Genomic DNA, 18,975 nt, shown 5'->3' on the forward strand with positions numbered 1-18,975 from the left:
CCCTGAGGTTAAACAGAAGCCGGTGCACAGATCCATCCCGATGCTCGCAGGCCGTCGTGGTCACTGAGGGCCTGGCCGGGGCTCCTCGGCCTCTCCACCCCCTGCCCAGCCTGGTGGGGTTTGGGTCCTGCTGTTGCAGCCACTCCCCTGACCCCCGACCCCATTCCCTGTCTCAGGACTCTGGGGGCTGGGGTGGCAGCTGGGCCCCTGGGTGCCACCCTGCCGGGACCCTGAACTCTGCTCCCAGGGTCACTGACCCCTGCAGTTAGGCCACTGCTTACGTGGGTCTGGGCAGAGTCCGCTGGCTGCTGCCTCCAGGCCACAGCAAGAGAGGCCTGTCTATGGCGCCGGTGTCCCTCGGCGTGATTAGCGGTCGGCTCCACCTGGGCTGCGTCGCCTTCCGCGACACGCGTTGTTGTTGTTGTTGTTGTTGCATTTTTCAGCTGCCGTCTCCGATTTCCGGGTAGTCCATGGGGTGAGGCGGGGGGGCGTGGTTTCCACGCCTGGACAGAGAACTGAGAAGGAGCGAGGCCCGGAGAGCGGGCCCCGCTCTGACCCGCGCCTGGTGGCTGTGTCCGGGGCCATGGAGCCGAGACTGACCGGCACCCCTGAGGCCCGAGGGCCTGGTCTGGGCGAGCTGAGGGTCAGGGGGCTGCGAGGAGGTGTGTTGCATGAGGCCTTGTGCATGAGGAGCCTTCGAGTGGCCCTCGCTAGAGGGTCAGAGTCAGCTGGGGGAGCTTCCTGCAGCTCGGGGTCCCGGGACGGGTGTATTTGGGGGAGTGGTGAGAATCCAGTTTAGTGGGGGGGTAGGAGGAGCGGGGGATGGTTGAGGAGGTGACTGGGACCCTGCTTTTGGAGGAGGGACTTGCGCTGGACCCAGCAACGGCGTTCTCTCTCCCTGCAGTTGGTGGGGGAGCTGGGGCAGGAGGCCTGCGGAGTGTCAGGGCTGAAAACGGAGGGGCTCGGCGGGCCTTGTCCTCCGTGACTCTTAACCTCTGAGGCCCTTGGGACTGCAGCCCCTGTTTTCAGGTCACCTCCCAGGGCCTCCCTCCTGCCTTCATTAGCTAACATTTCTCAGGGACCCTTTGACCCCAGAGACCTGAAAGGGCATTTAATCTCCTTGCCCACCTCCAGGCAGGGCCACGCCTCCCCCAGCTCGTGTTCTGGGCTTTTCTGTGGCACTTTCCCGGCGCAGAGGCCCCGCAGCCTCCTGACTGATCTGACGGGGTGCCGTCCCACCACAGCGGTCAGGAAAACTTCCCCTTATCCATCCCACATCTCTTTTTGAAGCCTGTTTCCCTCCTCCTGTTCTTGGTGGAAATAACCAACAGCTGGTTTAAAAGGGGGGCGTACAGGACCATTGCCCTTTGCATCAGATCGTTCCCAGGGCGCTCGCGTTCCCAGAGCTTCAGTAAAGAAGGAAAGGAAGCCCCAGGTCTTTCAAGCCTGCCTGAATCGACCCTGGGGTGGCCAGAACCAGGCCGAAAGATGGCCTTGTTCCAGAAACAACCGTCTTGGAGAGGCCGGGCTTTTCAAGCAGGGCATCTGAGAGCGGGCCCGGCAAGTCCCTTCGCCCAGTGGCTCCCTGGAGAGCCTTGCTTTTGGTCCTGGCCCGGGGAGATTTCTGGAAGCAGGCGCTGCTCCATGGCCTCCTGGGAGTGGTCACCCCAAGACCCTTCTCTGTTGAGGGTGGGGGGATGAACGCTGCTGATTCTGTCATAGGTAGGGTGGCCACATAAATGGGTGTCCAAACTGGGGTGCCACTGAGTGCACGGGGGAACACGGGAAGCTGAAGTCCCGGCTGGGCTGTGGGGCCCCCTGTCGTGGGGTCGATCTGGGGGTGCGCCGTGCCCAGCAGGGAGGAAGCGGCGGGAAGGGGACTGCCGCCCTGGGTTTCACCCCCGCCACGAGCGGGGGGGCTGGGCTGGGAGCCAGTGACTCCACTGGGGGCCACAGTCACCACGACACTTGCGTTGACCCTACCGGCCCCGGGCAGCCTCACACGAGCCCCCCACTCTCTCTTTCAAGGCCTGTTGGTCTCCATCTCCTGGGGCCTCCTGAACAGATGACAGCTGGGTGTTTTGAACACGTGGCCAGAGGTCCGAAATGGAGGTGTCGAAGGCGCTGGTTCCACCGCGGCCTCTCTGACGGGCCCCGGTGGCTGCCTGCGTCCCCGGTGTCCCCAGGACCCCCGGCATCCTCGGCTTGCAGACGTCACTGCAGCGTCTGCCTCGGCGCTCCCGTGGCCGCCTCTCTGTCCGTCTGTCTGCCTCGCCTTTTCTGTTGCATAAGGACACCAGCCACTGGATTTAGGGCCCACCCAGACATTCCAGATGAGCCTTCCCGTAATGACATCTGCACAGACCCCTTTTCCACGGGCTCGGTCAGGGTGCCAGGGGTCAGGACCTGGGCTTGTCTTTTCAGGGGGCCGCGGTTCAACCTGCCGCCGTTGGCAGGCCCAGTTGGTACCAGTGGCCGCTGCAGACACCGGCCTCGGGGGCCGCCGTGCCCGAATCCGCCGGGCGTGCTCTCCTGTGGGCCAGGGCAGAGCGGGGAGGGTCCGCCTGGAGCTGGGCCGGCTCAGCCCCGTCCTCGCGTGCTGGGTGTCAGGGCGCCCGTTCCAGGACGCATTAGGATAATGCGGTTGTGGAGTCGGAACGGGCTGGAGGCCCGAGGCCCAGCTGTTGGCGGCAGCTCGCCAGGGCCCCCCGCGGCGGGAGACCGGTTTGTAGCCCGCGTGGAGGGGCCCGGGGTTCGCCGGGGCTCCGCTTCCGGCCCCTGCCCCTGCTTGTGCCTCTGCTCCTGAGTCTCCCGTGAAAGGGGGGCATGGGCCAGGAGGGCTGCTGTGCCCCCCCAGGCCTGCCCCGCGTCCTGCAGTCACCAGGGCTCCCGCCGAACGTGCGGGCCGGGAGGGGCCTTGTTTGTTTCTCTTGGCGCCGCCTGGGAAACCCCCCCGCGGGCCTGTCCCATCTCCTCGTTCCCCCGGCGCCGCCCAGAAGTGCCTCGGTCTCCCCAGCCCAGGAACTCATCAGGACAGATGGGGGTGACCGTCGCCCCCCCCCCCCCGCCGCCTCCTGCGGCACATCCAGGCCTCCTTTCCGTGTACAGAAGAGCCCGGGAGCCGCTCGCCTGCGGCCACTACGCTGAACCCAGAGGCGGCCGTGCAGCCGGCCGGATGCCGCGGTGGGGGGAGGCGGCCGGCCTGCTGACTGCCCTGGGCCCTCCCCAGCTGGGACAGGTGGTGGCACGGGGTCAGCACCCCAGACATGATGCCACGAGGGAGAGGGGCTTGGGGCGGGGTTCGAGCTGTGGGCATTTTGCTTCCTGACAACACCCCGCTCCCCCGTCTCCCCGTCGGCATGGGTGTTCCTCCTCTCTGTCTGGTACCAGCCTCCCTGCACCCTGCTCCCCACCCACCCCTTTAGACGTCCCCTCCTCCACTGAGCGGGCGGGCACCGGCTTCCCTCACCCCCGCTGCGTGGAATGAGGATCTCATGGGAGAGTGAACGCAAGGGCACTGCCCTCGGCTGGCCCTGCGGGTGAGGCGGTGTACGTGGAACCTGCTTTATCCTCGATCCACGAATGGACTTCCCTGTAGGCCCCTCGTCTTCGACTCGGGGCGCACCCTTTCTTGGGGTTCACAACCTGCTTTTCTGCCACTGCTCAGAAGTGACCCGACGTGACCGGGCGGCGGCTCCTGTGGCCCAGCACCGCCCGTCCTGGGCAGCGGCCACTCTGCTCCCTCCCGGGGCCGCCTGTGCCTTTGTTTCCGTCTTGTCCTCTAGCTGGCCTGGCGTGGTGCTTGTCTCCAGGTGCAGCAGGCGTGGGGGGCTCCCCGTCACCCCCCCAGCCCGAGGCCTGCGGGGAAGTGCTCACTCGGGAGCAGGGCGCGGCCTGCCGACAATGGCCCCACGTGCGCGGTGCATTCCTCCTTAAACGGGCCCAGATCCCTGCGCCCCCGCTGCACCGGACCCGCTGCACCGGACCCGGGGCTGGGGCGGGAAGGGCTGGGGCGGGAAGGGCTGCGGTGGGAAGGGCTGCATCTGGTGGAGGCCTGCTCGGGCCCCCTGTGCAGCCGCGGAGGCCGGAGGGGCCTGACCAGCCGGAGAGGCCGCGGGCTGGGCCTGGTAGGAAAAGACGGACCTTTGGGCGGGCTCTGGATTGGTTTTCCGGCAGCAGGGGTGGGCGAGCGTGCAGAGTTACCTGCACGCCCTGCCTGTGCTCGACAAGGCTAGTTTTCCAATGAAAACCACGGGGCATGGTTTCGTCCCCTGAACGTGAAGGAGCACATTGAACGTGGACGTGCCGGAGTACGGCAGGGAAGGGTAGGGAGGACAAACGCCCACGGCGTTCCCTCCCGGGATGGCGGTTTCCCGTGCGTGTGCGCGCTGCGGATGCGCGTGTGAAGCGTGAGATGAGATTCGGGTCTCCGTGTGCATCTTGTGTCCTGCCTCCTGCGTTTTCCCTTGCCACTAAGTTCCAAGCCTTTCTCATCCTCCAAACATGACTTTGATGATGAGGCAGGACTGCATATGGATTTAACAAAATCTGGGCAAACCCAGATTATTCCCAGTGTGCGCTGTTTTCGTGCAGAGGCAGACGGCCTTAGACATAAATCTTTTGGGCTTCGGATGACTTCCTTGGGATAAATTCCCAGAAGTGGGTCGGGGCGCATGGGCAGTTACGGCTCTTGGGGGAGGTTGGGGAGGGTGGGAGTGGAGAAGGCTTGGGGGGTCTTGAGTTCTCCGAGGGGGGAAGGTGGGTGTTCTTGTTGGGGAGACTCTGTAAGCAAGGGTGGGCATCTCCCGCCCTCCTGGGGAACTGAACAGTCGTCTCCCCGCCCGGGGCAATGTGGGGACCCTCCCCCCGTGCAGCCCGACCCCGTTTTTGCCGGTACCCTGCGGTGCCCGCAGTTCGTGGTGCCCACCTGGGGATCTCTCGCGTGTCCTTTGGCTGCGTAAATCCCCAGCGCTGCTGCCCACCTCCGGGCCCTGCGGGAAACTTGCTTTTCTGCTTGCTCGCACGGCTGGGCCCAGAGCTGGTGTGCGGTCGCCGAGGGGTCTGAAGTGACGGGATCATAAATGCTCTTGCTGGCTTCACACACCGACACCTGCCGGCCACCCCACCTGCGCAGGGAAGGGCTACAATGAGGCACGTGGAAGCGCCTGCCACTGGAGCGAGGCTGATGCCACGTGGCGGTGGTGGGAAGGGGGTTCCGAGGGGGCCTGGACCCCGTGTTGCTCTGACAGCCAAGGCCTTGACCTTGGGCTTGTGGGTTGGGCAGTGTGTGACCCAGCTATGTCCTTGGTCACTTTGCACTGCTGGGTGCATCGCTTAGGCACCTGGTGCCTCGGTTTCCCCAGCTGTGCCTATAGTGTTGGACATCGTAGGGCCGTTGAGGGATGTGAGACGTGCACGGTCAGCCGCTGCTCCTGTGCCTGGGCCGTGGGAAGAGCTCCGGGGTCGACGGCTCGTGCTGTTGTGGCTGTGATGTCCTTGCCTGCCCATGACCGGGCTGCTTTCCCAGGCACGGTGCTCCTCACAGGCCACCCGCTGCCGGAGCTTCCGTGCGTGCGCCCGTGAAGGCAGGAACGGGTAAAGGCAGGCCACGGCAAGGAAAGGGTCAGAGGCTTCTCTCGACCAGAACTTTCTTTTCTCTTTACTGACAAGTTGTTTTACTCACCAGAGTTAGTTTGTTTTTTTTTAAAATTTTCCTGTGATGACATGCGCACGACATAAAATTTCCCATTCTCACCACTTTTCAGTGTACAGTCCAGTGGTATTAATTACACTCCAGGGTTGTGCTCCCGTCCCCACCCCCCATTATCCAGACATTTCATGTCGCCCCACAGAACCCTGCACCCACTAAGCAGCCACTTCCTCTGGCCCCTGGCACGCTGTCCTCTACTTCCTGTCTCTCAATTTGCTTATTCTAGGAACTTCATCTAAGTGGGATCATAAACGATCTGCCCTTGTGGCTGCTTTCCCTCCGCGCGGCGTCTCGCGGCTCAGCCGTGTCGCTGCGCGGTTCAGCGCGTCCTTCCTGTCGTGGTGGGTTAACGTCCACTGTCTGGGCGGGCCCAGCCCACTTGTCTGTTCCTCCGTCCACGGCCACTTGGGTGGTTTCCGCCCTTTGGCCATCGTGAATAACGCCGCCGTGGATGTCGGTGTGCAAATATTTGCGCGAGTCCCTGCTTTCGATTCCTTTAGGTAAACACCGAGAAGGGGGATCGCCCAATCGCCAGGTAATTCAGTGTTTACCTTCTCGAAGGACCTGCCAGGCTGTTTCCCCGCGGCCACACCGCGTGGTGCTCGAGTCAGCAGGGCCCCAGCCTGCCCATTCCCCTGCCTTCTCGCCAGCACTTGTGATTTCCCCTTTTTTAGATGGTAGCCCCTCTGGTGGGTGGGGGGTGGCCTCTCCTGGCGGCTTTGGTGTGCGTTTGCCTGATGCCGTTGAGCATCTTTGATGGGCTTCTTGGCCATTTGTCGATCTTCTTTGGAGAAATGCCTGTTGCAGCCCTTTGTCCATTTTTTAATCGGGCTGTTTGCTTTCGTTGTTGAGCTGTAGCCTTTCTTTGTGTACTCTGCCTATTAAGCCCTTATCAGATTCCAAGAGCCGGAACATTCTTCGAGTAGGGGCACAGCTACCTCTCGTGAGGGCAAGGTGGGATCGAGGGGCGACCTCCCGCTCCGGCCTCCCCTCCGTCCTCATGACCCCTGGTGCCTCTGTGAGGCCCCTGGAGGGGGTCGCTGTTCTCATTTTGGGAGGTGAAGAGGGGGGCAGCGTGGGGGAGCCGGGCTTGCCGCAGCGTCTGCTGGCTCTCCCCCCCCGCGTTCCTCCCCACCGGGGCGTCCCGGCCGTGCGCTGACCGTGCCCTCCTCTGTCTTTCAGCCCTGAAAAGATCTTTCGAGGTCGAGGAGGTCGAGACGCCCAACTCCACTCCGCCCCGGCGGGTGCAGACGCCGCTGCTCCGAGCCTCGGTGGCCAGCTCCACCCAGAAATTCCAGGACCTGGGTGTGAAGACCTCGGAGGCCGCGCGGCATGCGGACGCCCTGAGCCAGCGCTCACCCAAGGGCTCGCTGCGGAGGGTGGAGCTGGCGGGGCCCAAGGCGCCCGAGCCTGTGTCGCGGCGCACCGAGCTCTCCATCGACATCTCCTCCAAGCAGGTGGAGGGCGCCGGCGCCCCCGGCCCGGCCCGCTTTGGGCTCAAGCGCGCCGAGGCGCTGGGCCACAAGGCGCCGGAGCCCGGCCCGCGCCGCGCCGAGATCAGCATCGCCAAGCCCCAGGAGCCGGCCCACCGCAGGATGGAGACCCCCGCCGCCAGGGCCCCCGAGGCGCCCGCCGCCCCCGCCGCCGACGCCGCCCCCAAGAGGGTCGAGATCCAGGTGCCCAAGCCGGCCGAGGCGCCCGCCTCCCCCTCGCCTGCCCAGACCCTGGAGAATGCAGACCCCACCGTGGCCTCGCAGCTGCAGAGCAGGCTGGAGCCCAAGCCCCAGCCTTCGGCGGCCGAGGCCCTGCTCAGGAGCCAGGAGGGTGAGTCTGGGGGCGCTGGGGGCACGCATGCCGCCAGGAGGTGGCGGCTGGGGAGCTGGTTTTGCCGTGGCGTCTTGGAGAGGAAGCCCGTGTCTTTGTTTTTGGGGGGTGCTTTCATTCCAGCCCCCAGAGGTCGGGGAGCGGTGACGGGCCGCTCGCTCTTTCCGCTGGGGTGGGCCAGCGTGCAGCAGGGTGGACTGCAGTTAGACTTGTAGAGGGAAGGTTGGCACAGGGGGCCCTAGATGGGCTCCTGATGGGCCGTGCGTGCCCAGGACGGCGGGCGCCTGGAAACCGCGGGGACAGGCACAGTGGCAGGAACTGAGGGTGTGGGCGCAGTCCATGGATGGGAGTCGACCTGCCCCGCAACCACTGGACCAGCGGGCAGTGCAGCTGCCCTGGAAGCATCCAGAAGAGGCAGGGGCCTCAGGGGTGTCCGAGGGGCTTCCTGCCCTCCCCATGAGCTTGCTTTATCGGGGGTGGGGGCAGGCATTGTTATTCTCATTTTACAGACGAGGAAACTGAGCCCAGGGCGTGGAGTAGCTCAGGAAGGGGGCCCCCTGCTCTGGTTGTCTGTCCCTGCGCGATGGACCTCCCGAGCCAAGGGGCTGGGTTCGTGCTCGCCGCGCGTCAGGGGGCCGTGGGGGCTTCGCGGGTGGCCCTGGCCCAGCGTCTCCGATACGGGCAGTGCTGTGGTGGGAACCGCAGAGGGCTGGAGGGGCCGACTGGTCGCAGGGGTCTCTCTCCCTCCGTGTAGCCAGGGGCCTCTCCACGTGGGCCTCCTTGTAGCGCGGTGACCTGGGCAGCCAGGCCGCGGACGTCCAGCGAGCGAGGGGAATGTCAGGTTGCCTTTCTGACCTGTGTGCAGAAGTCACACACTGCTGCTTCTGCCAATTCTTTGGGTTCCAAGCAAGTCACAAGCCCACCTAGATCCAGGGGCCATAGACCCTACCTCCTGATGGGAGGAGGGTCGAGGTCTTGCCATGGAATAACACATGAGATGGTGGGTAGTCTTGCAGCCGTTTTTGCCCCCTGAGGTTTGCGTGGCGGGGTCTGCTTACGTTGACCATCGTGCTTCCTGTTTCTCTTCCTTCACCTCCTTCTTGGAGGGGCTTTGGGTGCCAGGCCGGGATGCTGTGGCTGGGGGCCAGGGGAACACAGGGACCCCTCGGCATCTGCATGCTGAGGTCCTGGGAGCTGCTGGGAAGGAGCCCTGGGCTAGAGAGCCCCAAGGTACCTGCACACAGCTTCATCGAACGGAGGGAAGCAAGCGGCTTGGGTGGCCTCAAAGGTCCCAAACTAGGATGTTCCTGTGTGGGGAGCCTGTGGGGCCGATGTCAGGCCCCTAATGGCCCGTTGGGGAAGCTGGGCAGTGGGCCTCTGCCTCAGCCCCCAGCTCGGCTCCCGGGTCCACGGAGCTGGATTCGGGTGCCCACTGGGCAGCCCACAGGTCTCCGCGCGGGCCTCGGAACTCAGGACCGTTCCCTAAATCTTCTTTGGCTCACACGGAACGTTCTGGGAGGCTGGTTTCCTCTCCACACGAGGCTTTTGTAGTGGCTGGTAGGTCCGGGGCTGGGAGAGGCCTCAGGTCCGCGGCGGTGCAGGCTGGACCAGCGCTGCCCGCCCCCCGGCCTGCACGCGGGGCCCCTCGCGCCCAGCCCCAGAGCGGGTGGGGGTTCAGCGGGCCTGGGGCGCGGCCTGCCCTGCGTTTCCTCCCCGCGCCCACCCTCAGGCCTCGCTAAGAGAACATTTCGGGGTCCCTGCCCCGGACCCAGCGATGGTGGCCTCGGTGTCAGCTGGTGGGGGGGCAGCCCAGCAGGGCATCAGTGGGGCCGGGGGGGCCATTTCCTCTCTGCGCTCCGCGGCGTCTGCGGGCAGGATCTCGGATCTTCGTCCCAAGGCCCCGACCTGCCCCCGTGGCGTTCGCGCAGCTGCGTCCGACAGGATGTGCCGGGGACGCATCACCTCCGGGTCTTGGGGACAGCAGGGGGTGGGCCTGGGGTGGCACCACTCCTGCTGGCCGGCGGGCAGGGGGCAGAGACAGCTGTGCAGCCACGGAAGTGGGTGGGAGGGGGGCCGGGTGGGCCCCGGCTGGCGGGAAACGGGTGTGAAGAGGGTGGGGGGACACGAGCTGGACGGGGGCGGCCGCGGGCGTCTTCCCGCAGGCGGCCTCGCTGCCCGGTGACCCGGCCCTGCTGGCCGGCAAGATGGCCTGGAAAACAGCCGTGGAGAAGCAGCGCGGGAGCTTCCCGGGGAGCCGGGGCCCCCCAGCCGAGGCTCCGAGCTCAGGGTCCCCAGGCAGGGAAGGGAGGAGGAGAACTTTCTGTGCTCGGGTGTCGTCCACGTGGGGGGCCCGGGGCTCCGAGCACGCCACCAGGTTTCTCCATGGGTGAGGACTCGGGGTCCACGCTGTGGTGGGGGGGGCAGGTCCGTCGTACCCCAGCCCCCCACGGCTCTTCAAAGAGGGGCACCCCAGATCCGTGTGGAGAGGGCCTGGGCCCCAGGCCAGGGGTGCGCGGCCTCACCCTGCCCCCGCCCACGAGCTGTGTGTACGTGCGCGTGCCCCGGCTGTGGGCCGGGCTGGGTGGGGAGGGGGTTCCAAGACCATTCCCACAGCCGTGTGCTGTGGGGGGCAGGTTGTGGCAGGCCCTGGGGGAGGTGGAGAAGGTGTGGGATCCTGTCCACTTAGGACCCCGCCTTCGGGCTGGCCTTGCCCTCAGGCCCAGGAAGAAAGTGATGGGGACGCGGTGGGCGGGCGGGGGAATCGGCCCTGGAGCTGCTCGGCCTTGGCCCTCCAGTGTGAGGTCCCTCCTGTTCTACGGTGGAGGGGGGACAGGGAGCAGGGGCGGGGTGCTCCCGTCGGCTAGAGGGACGTCCCTGGGCCAGCCCTTCTGCTGCGCCACCTGCTGCCCCTCCCCTTTCCTCCCGGTCCCCCCCGGACGCCGATCCCTCCGTCTTGCTTCCCATCCATCTTTCCTGCCGGCTTGGCAAGCCCATCATCCCCCTCCGCCCTGCCCCTCCCAGAGACCCCCTGGAGTCTCGCCTGCTGCCCCCAGTCAGTGAGGGACGAGGCGCCCAGCCCTGCTCCCTCTGCCTCCAGCAGAGCTCCTGGGCTGCGGCTCTTCCTGCTCCCGGGCTGGGTCTCGGGCCCCAGCGGAGCTGTGTCCAGGCCGAGCACCCTAAAGACAGAGCCGACATCTAGTCCCACCCTGAGCCTTCGCGGGCTCCCTCAGCCCCAGGGGCCTCCCTCGTGGCCCGCCAGCTGCTGCTCTTGCTGTTTGTTTCCCACATTCCGTCACATCGTCCTGCCTTATCTCCTGCACCTGCCCTGTCCCTCTTCACCACGCTGCTTTGTCAAACTTCTACCCACCCTGCAAAGCCCAGTGCAGATGCACCTCCTCCCTGAAGCCCTCCTGCCAGCTGGAAGGAGCTTCACCTCCCCCGGCTCCCATCCTTCCTGCATCTTTCTCCGGTGTCATGGCTTGGGTTTGGCTTGGAATGTTAACTGTTAGTGTTTGACCTTTCTGTTTCCTTCTAGACATTTTTGAAAAAATTTCTTTTGTAGTGGCTTTATTGAGAGACCCTCTCAGGCCCCGTAATTCACCTACTTCAAGTGTTTTCGTGTTGTTTAGTTTGTATATTCAGTTAGTCACCCGTGAGCACCAGCAATGATGGAACATTTCTACTGTCTCAAAAAGAAACTGCTCATCTCTTTGTCAAAGTGAAAAACACCTTACAAAAAGTGACAGTGTACTTTTTTTTAAATTCAGAAAATGTAGAAGCTAGAAACTGAAATGCCCCGTGTGCCCGTGCGCTCGCTCTTCACCTTTGCTGTCCTTCCGAATTCCGTCCAGAGCCCCCTGGGGTTCTGGGCTGCTTGCGGGTGGGTTTCTGTCCTCGTTTTCTCAGGAATTCCGCCGAGTTCGGTGACGGGGCCATCGTAGCTGCTGGATAGAGCGATGTGAGAGTGCGGAGGGGACAGCAGGCAGATGCAGGGACCCGGGACTGACCAGCTCCCTTCCCGGTCCCCACCCAAGGGCACGGGTGTCCTGGGCTCGGAGGCTGGGTGGTCACCTGCTAACGTCTGGGCAGGATGGACTGTCCCGGGGCTTGGAGAGTCCACTTCAGTGGGCGCTCCGGCCAGGGGCCAGCGTTGCAGAAAGCCGAGTGGGCACCCCATGGGTGAGGAGGACGGGGCAGCTGCAGGGCGCTGCCCTCTGTGGCCCCTGGCACTGCTCCTGTCCCCCCTCCATGCCCGGGCCGTGTGCCAGGCTCTTGGTCCCGAGGCGGCTGGCTCTCCCTGGACTTGCACCCCCTGCTCTCCTCCAGGGCCCTCTCTGTGCCCCTGTGGGGCCCTGACGTGGGCGCAGCTGGCCTGGGCTCCCAGGCCCCATGCCCCCCCCAGCATGGGCGGCTCGGGCGGGGCCAGGCCGCGGGACCCGGAGCTCTGTGCGCTGGGGCGGCCCCTGGCTCGTCTCCCCGCAGCCGCCCCCCTGGCTCCGGCGGCACCGGCCAAGCTCCCCGAGGCTGCCTTATAAGGCGGCGCCGCTCGCCCTCCTCCGGCTGCTTGTTGGCCATCTCTGGACGTTCCCGGAGGTGACAGGGAGCCCCAGCCCGAGCGCACCCGGCGGCAAGGGGGGCCCCGGACAGACCCGCCGAGCTCTCGGGGGACCCGCGATTCTGAGCCGTCACCCCGCCCAGCTCAGCATCCACATCTGGGCGGGGAGGCACGTCCCAGGGCTGTGGGCTCTGCCCGTACGGGACAGTGGTCTGAGGACAGTGGTCTGAGCCCTCCGCGGTGGCCGCCCCAAGCGCCAAGGCATCAGGGCCACGGGGACCCCAGGCGCATGGTGACCCAGCGCGTGGCGCTGGGTGTGGGCAGGTCTTAAAACGTGCAGAAGCGTTTCCACATTTCCCCGCCGGACAGAAAACATCAAAAACATCTTGGTCGTCGGGGTGGGGGACGTGTGTGATGGAGGTGGGGGCCGCCCCCGGGGCCCCTCGTGGGGGACTTCTCCGGAGTAAAGCCCGGCCTACCCCTCCCACCAGGACCGCACTGGGGGCCAGGGCACAGTGCGGGGAACGTCAGCACTGGGGGCCCCGGCGGAGGCTGACAGACGGGGTGCCCCTGGGTGGGGGCACAGGTGAGGGCCACCGGGGAAGCTTCCGAGGAAAACGAGGTCTGAGCTGAGGGCCGGTTGAGGAGTGGGTGCAGGAGGTGCAAGGGGGACCACAGAGCGTGAGCAGGTGAGGTTGACTGCCACTGGCCCCCCATCGTGTACAGGGCACCCCCACATTGCAGGGTCTGCCCAGGGCCATGGCTCCGGGGGCAGGTGCTTGGGGATCGTTTGTGGCCCACCTGGAAGACGCCTCGCCCTGAGGCCCTCCAGGTGACCCTCTTACCTGGGGAGCTGGTCTCCTTTCTACCTCTGTGAACAGGTGCGCTCTGTGTCAGAGCTGCCCCCAAACCCGCTCACACCTGCATCTGATGAGGACATCCCCCTCCCTGGCCCCCATATGTGGGACTGGAGGACCCGGGATGGACAGCGGCCAGGCCAGGTGGGTCTCCTTGCAGGTGCGGCTGGGGCCCGCCTCCCCCACAGCCCACCCCGCTGTCTGCCAAGCCCCCTGTGGGGATCAGAGCGAACGGCCAGGGAGGGTCCGGGGAATGTCGTCCGCCCCCAGCAGCTGCGGGATACCTTAAATAGAGGGCACAGCTGTGGGGGGTGAGGGCGTGGGCCCCCGCCCTGGCCACCCAGCCCCCCCTCCCACCGCCACCTGGACACGTGCGCTGGGCGGGGGTCCTCCCGGGGCTTGTCGCAGGAAGCCGGAGCAGCTGTGCGGGGACAGCTGCTGGAAGCCAGGCGGGCACCCGCGGCGCAGCTGTCGGGACACGCCCGGCGCGGCCGCCCCGTTCGGGGCCACGTGGACAGAGGCGCTCACGGACCCCGCCCGCGGCCCGGCGCCCCCGGCAGGTGGCGGAGGGAGGAAGCCATGTGTCACCCGCCAGCCGGGGTGTCAGACGTGCTTGAATGTCCCAGGGCTGTGCGCAGGCACTTCCCGGGGGCTCCTGGAGCTGCCGAGGACTGTGGCCTCCCAGCAGGGGCAGCTTGTGAGCAGGACAGCGCTAGTTCTTCCCAAACCCTGAGTGTGGGAAGGGGATAAGAGGGGAGATGCTCCCAGACGTGGCTTCCACTCTCCTTTCCCACTGCGGCCTCCGAGACCCTCTGTGGCAGCCGCTTGGGGAATCCCTGATGTCACCCTTGGCAGCTCAGAGAGGGGAAGCGGTGGGTCCAAGGTCACACAGCTTCTTAGAAGGCACCTGTGGTCTTTGGTGGGAAACCTTTGCCCAGCCCTGCTGGCCCCAGCCCAGGACACTGGAAGAGGCCCTCGCAGCGACCAGGTGCATCTCCCTCCTTTTCAAACGGCCCAGAGAGGTTACAGCACGGGAAACGCAGAAGGTTGGAGCTGGGGTCGCCTCCGAGGCCTTGCCCGCGTGTGCGCAGAGGATGCGGTTTTCGCAAGACGCTGGCCACGTTCCCGACCCTCTGGGTGCTCGTTTTCTTGTCGTAATTGCGCGGCGGTGTTAGATGAGAAGCTGTAACGTACATACGCTTCTGGCGTAGCTCTGGCGCCCGTAGGTTTCTCGTTAAACAAGGGCATGCGCCAAAACCAAACGCAAACGCTTACTGAGGGAGCGGGACGGTGGGCCCGAGGTCCCGGCGAGCCCTGCCCCCCCGGGCTCCTGCGTTTCCCTCCTGCAGACTTGGGTTTAAATGCTCCGCTGAACCTACCTGACTCCCACTTTCCTCATTCCCTTTTTCTTATTTTATTGTAAAAAGCAACACATGGGGGGGATATATGCGAACCTATGTTTTTTAACATAACGTTTTATGTGATCTATTTATCTTTTTTGAAAAAGACAATAAAAAAAAGAAGAAAAAAGAAAGAAAGTAGGTTTCAGATAAGGTCAATAAATCTAAGGACCCCAATAATGTATAAAAAGAAAAAAAGAAAAAAAAAGCAATGTGTGGTCATTGTTAGGAAATAAAAGAATCCCACGAAATTTGAAAGGGAAGTGTGTCTCCTATTTCCCCACCCTTTTCCCAGAAGGGTTGGTGGCTGGGTGCACTTTCTTCTGAATATTTCATTCGTGTATGCAGCTGTTTACAGAACGTGCGAGAAACCTGTGTGTCAGTTTCATAGGGACCTTTTTTTTTTTTAGATTTATTTTATTTATTTATTTTTCCCCCTCCCTTGTTATTTGTGCTTCCTTTCTGCAATCTGTGTTGTTGTGTGTTTGTCTTCTTTTTAGGAGGCACCAGGAACCGAACCTGGGACCTCCCATGTGGAAAGAGGTGTACAATGACTTGAGCCATCTCCACTCCCCGCTTGTTGTATCTCTCATTGTGTTTCCTCGTTGTGTCTCTTTGTTGCTTGCATTGTTTCATTATGTCTTGTTGCATCAGTTCACCGCATCAGCCTGTTGCATCAGCTCACTGTCTGCTTTAGAAGGAACCAAACCCAGGACCTCCCATGTGGTAGGCGGGAGTCCAACTGCTTGAACCACATCTGCTTCCCATAGGGACCTTTTGAGGAACACAAATGAAATCAAACTTCTGCAACTAGCCTTTTAGTTCTCGCATTTAATAACACTGGTTCTCTTTTTGCATTCAGCACTCCTCTTGATTTAGGACATTCTTTTAAACAGCTGCTGATTATGCCCTTATTTGGTTGTGCCAGTGTTGTCCAGCATTTCACTGTTGTAGACAAGCCTGTGACAACAGCCATCTCCGTGCTTCTGTGTTTGTGAGATAGACTCTTTGGAGTGGAATTTCTGTGTTGGAGGATTTGTGCATTTTAAGTTTTGAGCTGTGCTGCCAAATTGCCACACAAAGAGTTGGAGCCCAAGTGCACCCCCGGCCCTGGCTGCCTGGGGGGAGATGCTGTCCGGCGGGGTTTGGTTTTAAACGGCTTTAGTTAAGTGAGGGAGTCTCTTTCATGAGCTTCCAGGCCACTGGGCCTGAGCTCCTATGGACTGCTTGCTCTTCCAGTTCTTGGTTCATATTTTTCAGTTGGGTTGTTAACCCTTTTCTTGTTGATTTTTTTTTTAAGGAGTTCTTTTTACATTGAGGTGGTAGTTTGCTATCCTTTCTGGTGCCAGGGCTTTTCCCCGGGTGTTGACTTAATTTTATTTATGATGTGTTCTTCCAAAAAAAGCCTTGGTGCTGATGTCACCGAGTTTATTCTTTTTCCTTTTAACCTTTGGAATCCGTGTCCTGCTTGTTAGCCTTCTGCCTTCCAGAAATATAGAAAGAGTTTAACCCTTTTCTTGGAGAACTCATCCATTTAAAGCAGACAGTTCCATAGTTGTGCAGCCACCACCACAGTCAACTTTAGAACTTTTTTCTTCATTGCCTCAAAAAGAAACCCCATCTCCCTACCTTTACCTCCCAGCCAGACGCTGATCTGCTTTCTGACCCTGGGTTTTCCTGTTCTGGTTTTATAGAAACGGAGTCATAGAGCCTGTCTTTTGCGTGTCAGCATCACGTCTTCAAGGTTCATCTGTGTCGTGGCGTAGCAGAACCTCGTTCCTTTTTATGGCTGAATAATATTCCATTGCTTTTTAAGATTTTTAAAAAATTTCTCTCCCCTTCCTCCCCCCCCCCGCCCCATTTGTCTGCTTTCTGTGTCCATTCGCCGTGTATTCTTCTGTGTCTGCTTGTATTCCTGTCAGTGGCACTGGGAGTCTCTTTTTGTTATGTCATCTTGCTGCATCAGCTCTCCGTGTATGCAGCGCCACTCCTGGACAGGCTGCACTTTTTTTGCGCTGGGCAGCTGTCCTTACAGGGTGCACTCCTTGCACATGGGGCTTCCCTACACGGGGACACCCCTGCGTGGCACGGCACTCCTTGCTCACATAAGCACTGCGCGTGGGCCAGCTGCACACGGGTCAGGAGGCCCTGGGTGTGAACCTTGGACCTCCCATGTGGTAGAAGGATGCTCCATCCACTGAGCCAAATCCGCTTCCTCCATTGCTTTTTGTCCATCATTTCACCAGTTGATGGACACTTGGGTGGTTTCCACGTGCTGGCCATGACCCTCTAAGTTGTTTTCCTGGACCCACAGTTCGGTGCTTGCTGGCCGGGGGGCACGATGGGGGTAGGCTGAGCCGATGGTCCTGAGCAGTGTTTCGTTTGAGAGGATTTCTCTTCTCTGCAGGAGCTGCCACAAGCTGCTGTGGGCCAGACATGCCTCTAAGCCAAGGAATTCAGCCATGCCTGTACAGGTGAAAGACAAAAGTCTCTGTCCTTGGGGAACTTTACCTGCTGATGAACGAAGCAAACAAGTCACACCTGTAGCCTATTGGGCAGGGGTGGGCGTTAAAGAGAAACTACAGCAGACACGCTGGGTGGGGTGCTACTGGGGGCTTTAGGGTAGAGGTTACAGCCGGAAGAGGGGGTCAGGGAAGGTCCCTGGGGAGCACGTGGGTTCCTGGTTTGTGGCTTGGTCACGCAGAGTTTGGCGGGTGAGTGCACGAGGGCTAGGGTGGGACCAGGGTGTGGCGAATGAGGTACCTGCCCCTCGACAGAATTTCAAGGGCGCCAAAAGGCTCAGTAGTCGAGACAGAGAATGTTGCTATGCAGTATTGCGAAAAATCAAATGGATGCCAGAGAACCCATGTTTGAATAAAAAGAGCAGATTTTAAAATAAAGACAAGACGGGCTTCGGCCCTGCACATACTTGGCACTGCCCCACTTGCCTCGCCCTAATCCTGGCCCTGTCCGATTTTGTTCATCGCAGAATCTTTCGTGGCATTTCGATTTTATAGAAAACACTACATTAAAACATTTATCAACTCCTGAGCTTTTGGGTGCCCCCTTCAATTTTGCACCCAAGATGAGTGCCTCACTTACCTCGCCCTAGTCCCGGCCCAGAGAGCAGCCAGGTTTGAGGGGCTGCTGAGCGGGCAGCACCTGCCGGGGTCAGGGAGAAGTGGGACAGAAGCCAGGGGCAGCGGCAGGGTGGGGAGCGCCGGGGGGAGCAGGGAGGGGGGAGCCGCAGAGCAGCGAGCTTCCTCAGCAAGCTCAGAGGCTCCTGGGATGGGGTGGGCTGGGGCAGTTGCCCAGGGGCCTTGTCCAGCCTGTCGCCTGGCTGCGGGACGTTTGGCATCTGTGCCGAGGCACTGTCCCTTTAAATGGAGTGTGGTGGGGGGGGGGGCACCCGTGCCTGCAGCGGAGCCCCAAAGCGAGCCTGCAACGTGCAGCGTGCGCCGTGTCGGTGGCCGCAGACCTGCCGGCCGTGGGTGGCACGGGGCGTTCGCGGGCACCGCAGGGCTCCCCCCTGGGCGGGCTGTCCTGCCGAGGAGCACGGGGTCTGCCATGCCCTGCAGCCCTGCGCCCCTCGAAGCCTGAAGGAGGGGTCGTCCCGCTCCAAGGCGGTGCCTCCCGCCCGGCGCAGCTCGTGATGAGGGTGGCAGCCTCCCAGCGCCGTCCCCTCCGGGCTTTAGCTGGCAGGGCCGCTGGGGTAGATTCCCGGGGCTGCGGTGAGAGGGCACGCCAGCTGGGTGACTGGGAACCACAGAAAGCGGTCCTCCCGCAGCCCGGAGCCCGGAGCCCCAAGTCGAGCTGGTTCCTTCCGGAAGCTCTGGGAGACGCCCGCCGCCCCTCTGCCCGCTCCCGGTGCTTGCCGCCACCCCTGGTGCCTTGGCTTGCAGACGCATCCTCCCCCCACCCCATCTTAATCACGTGACCTTCTCTGTGTCCCTGTCGGAAAGTCACCCGGACTGGACTGCGACTGCACCCCGAAGCTGGGGTGACCTCATCTCAAGATCCACAACGGATCACATCTGCGGAGACCCCGTTTCCAAAGGCGGGTCACGCTCACGGGGTTTGCGAGTATCTTTTTGGGGAACGCAGTTCGACCCATTGGAGGCACCGTCTGGTTCCGGGGCACCCGTGCTCCCCGTGGGCTCTGCTCCCAGGGCTTGAGTCCCACCAGCCGTTTAACTCGCTGACACCCCCGGGCACCCACATGGGGACCCTGACCTTGACTTCCCCGTATGCCGCCCGCCGTTGTGCTTGTGCCCTCACCTGTAAAAGGGGAACGACAGTCCCTACTTACGGGGCCATGACAACGGGCTCCCAGCAGGCCGTCTGGGTTCAGGTTCTGGCCCCACCGCTCTGAGTCTGTGGCCTTGGGCACGTCTCATTTTTCTGGGCCTCAGTTTCCCATTTTTAGAACTATCCGATGGAGTTGTCAGGAGGAGGGCTGGGACATCGTGACTACGCCGTGGATGGCTGTTATTTTTGCTTATTATTTTATTATCGAGCTGGGCACACTCACAGTGCTGGGTAAGTGCTGGGTGTTGTTATAGGTGGCGTCACTGGACCTGGCCCCTAACGACTTACGGGGGTAACTGGAAGGAGAAGTGAGAGACGGAT

At 62.4% G+C, this 18,975-nt stretch overlaps 1 protein-coding gene across 1 annotated transcript in view; it reads left to right on the forward strand.

The window, feature by feature from the left end:
- Window positions 1-568: 568 nt before the first annotated feature.
- The window catches only part of SEPTIN9 (septin 9), an 80,528-nt gene continuing 62,121 nt past the window's right edge, over window positions 569-18,975 (forward strand). The window contains 2 exon segments of the mRNA XM_058284798.1: window positions 569-662; window positions 6,893-7,534. Of these exon segments, the coding sequence (XP_058140781.1) occupies window positions 584-662; window positions 6,893-7,534 (721 nt within the window). The 5' untranslated portion in view covers window positions 569-583.

Source organism: Dasypus novemcinctus, chromosome 21 (assembly GCF_030445035.2).
Source record: "Dasypus novemcinctus isolate mDasNov1 chromosome 21, mDasNov1.1.hap2, whole genome shotgun sequence".
Classification (NCBI taxonomy): domain Eukaryota; kingdom Metazoa; phylum Chordata; class Mammalia; order Cingulata; family Dasypodidae; genus Dasypus; species Dasypus novemcinctus.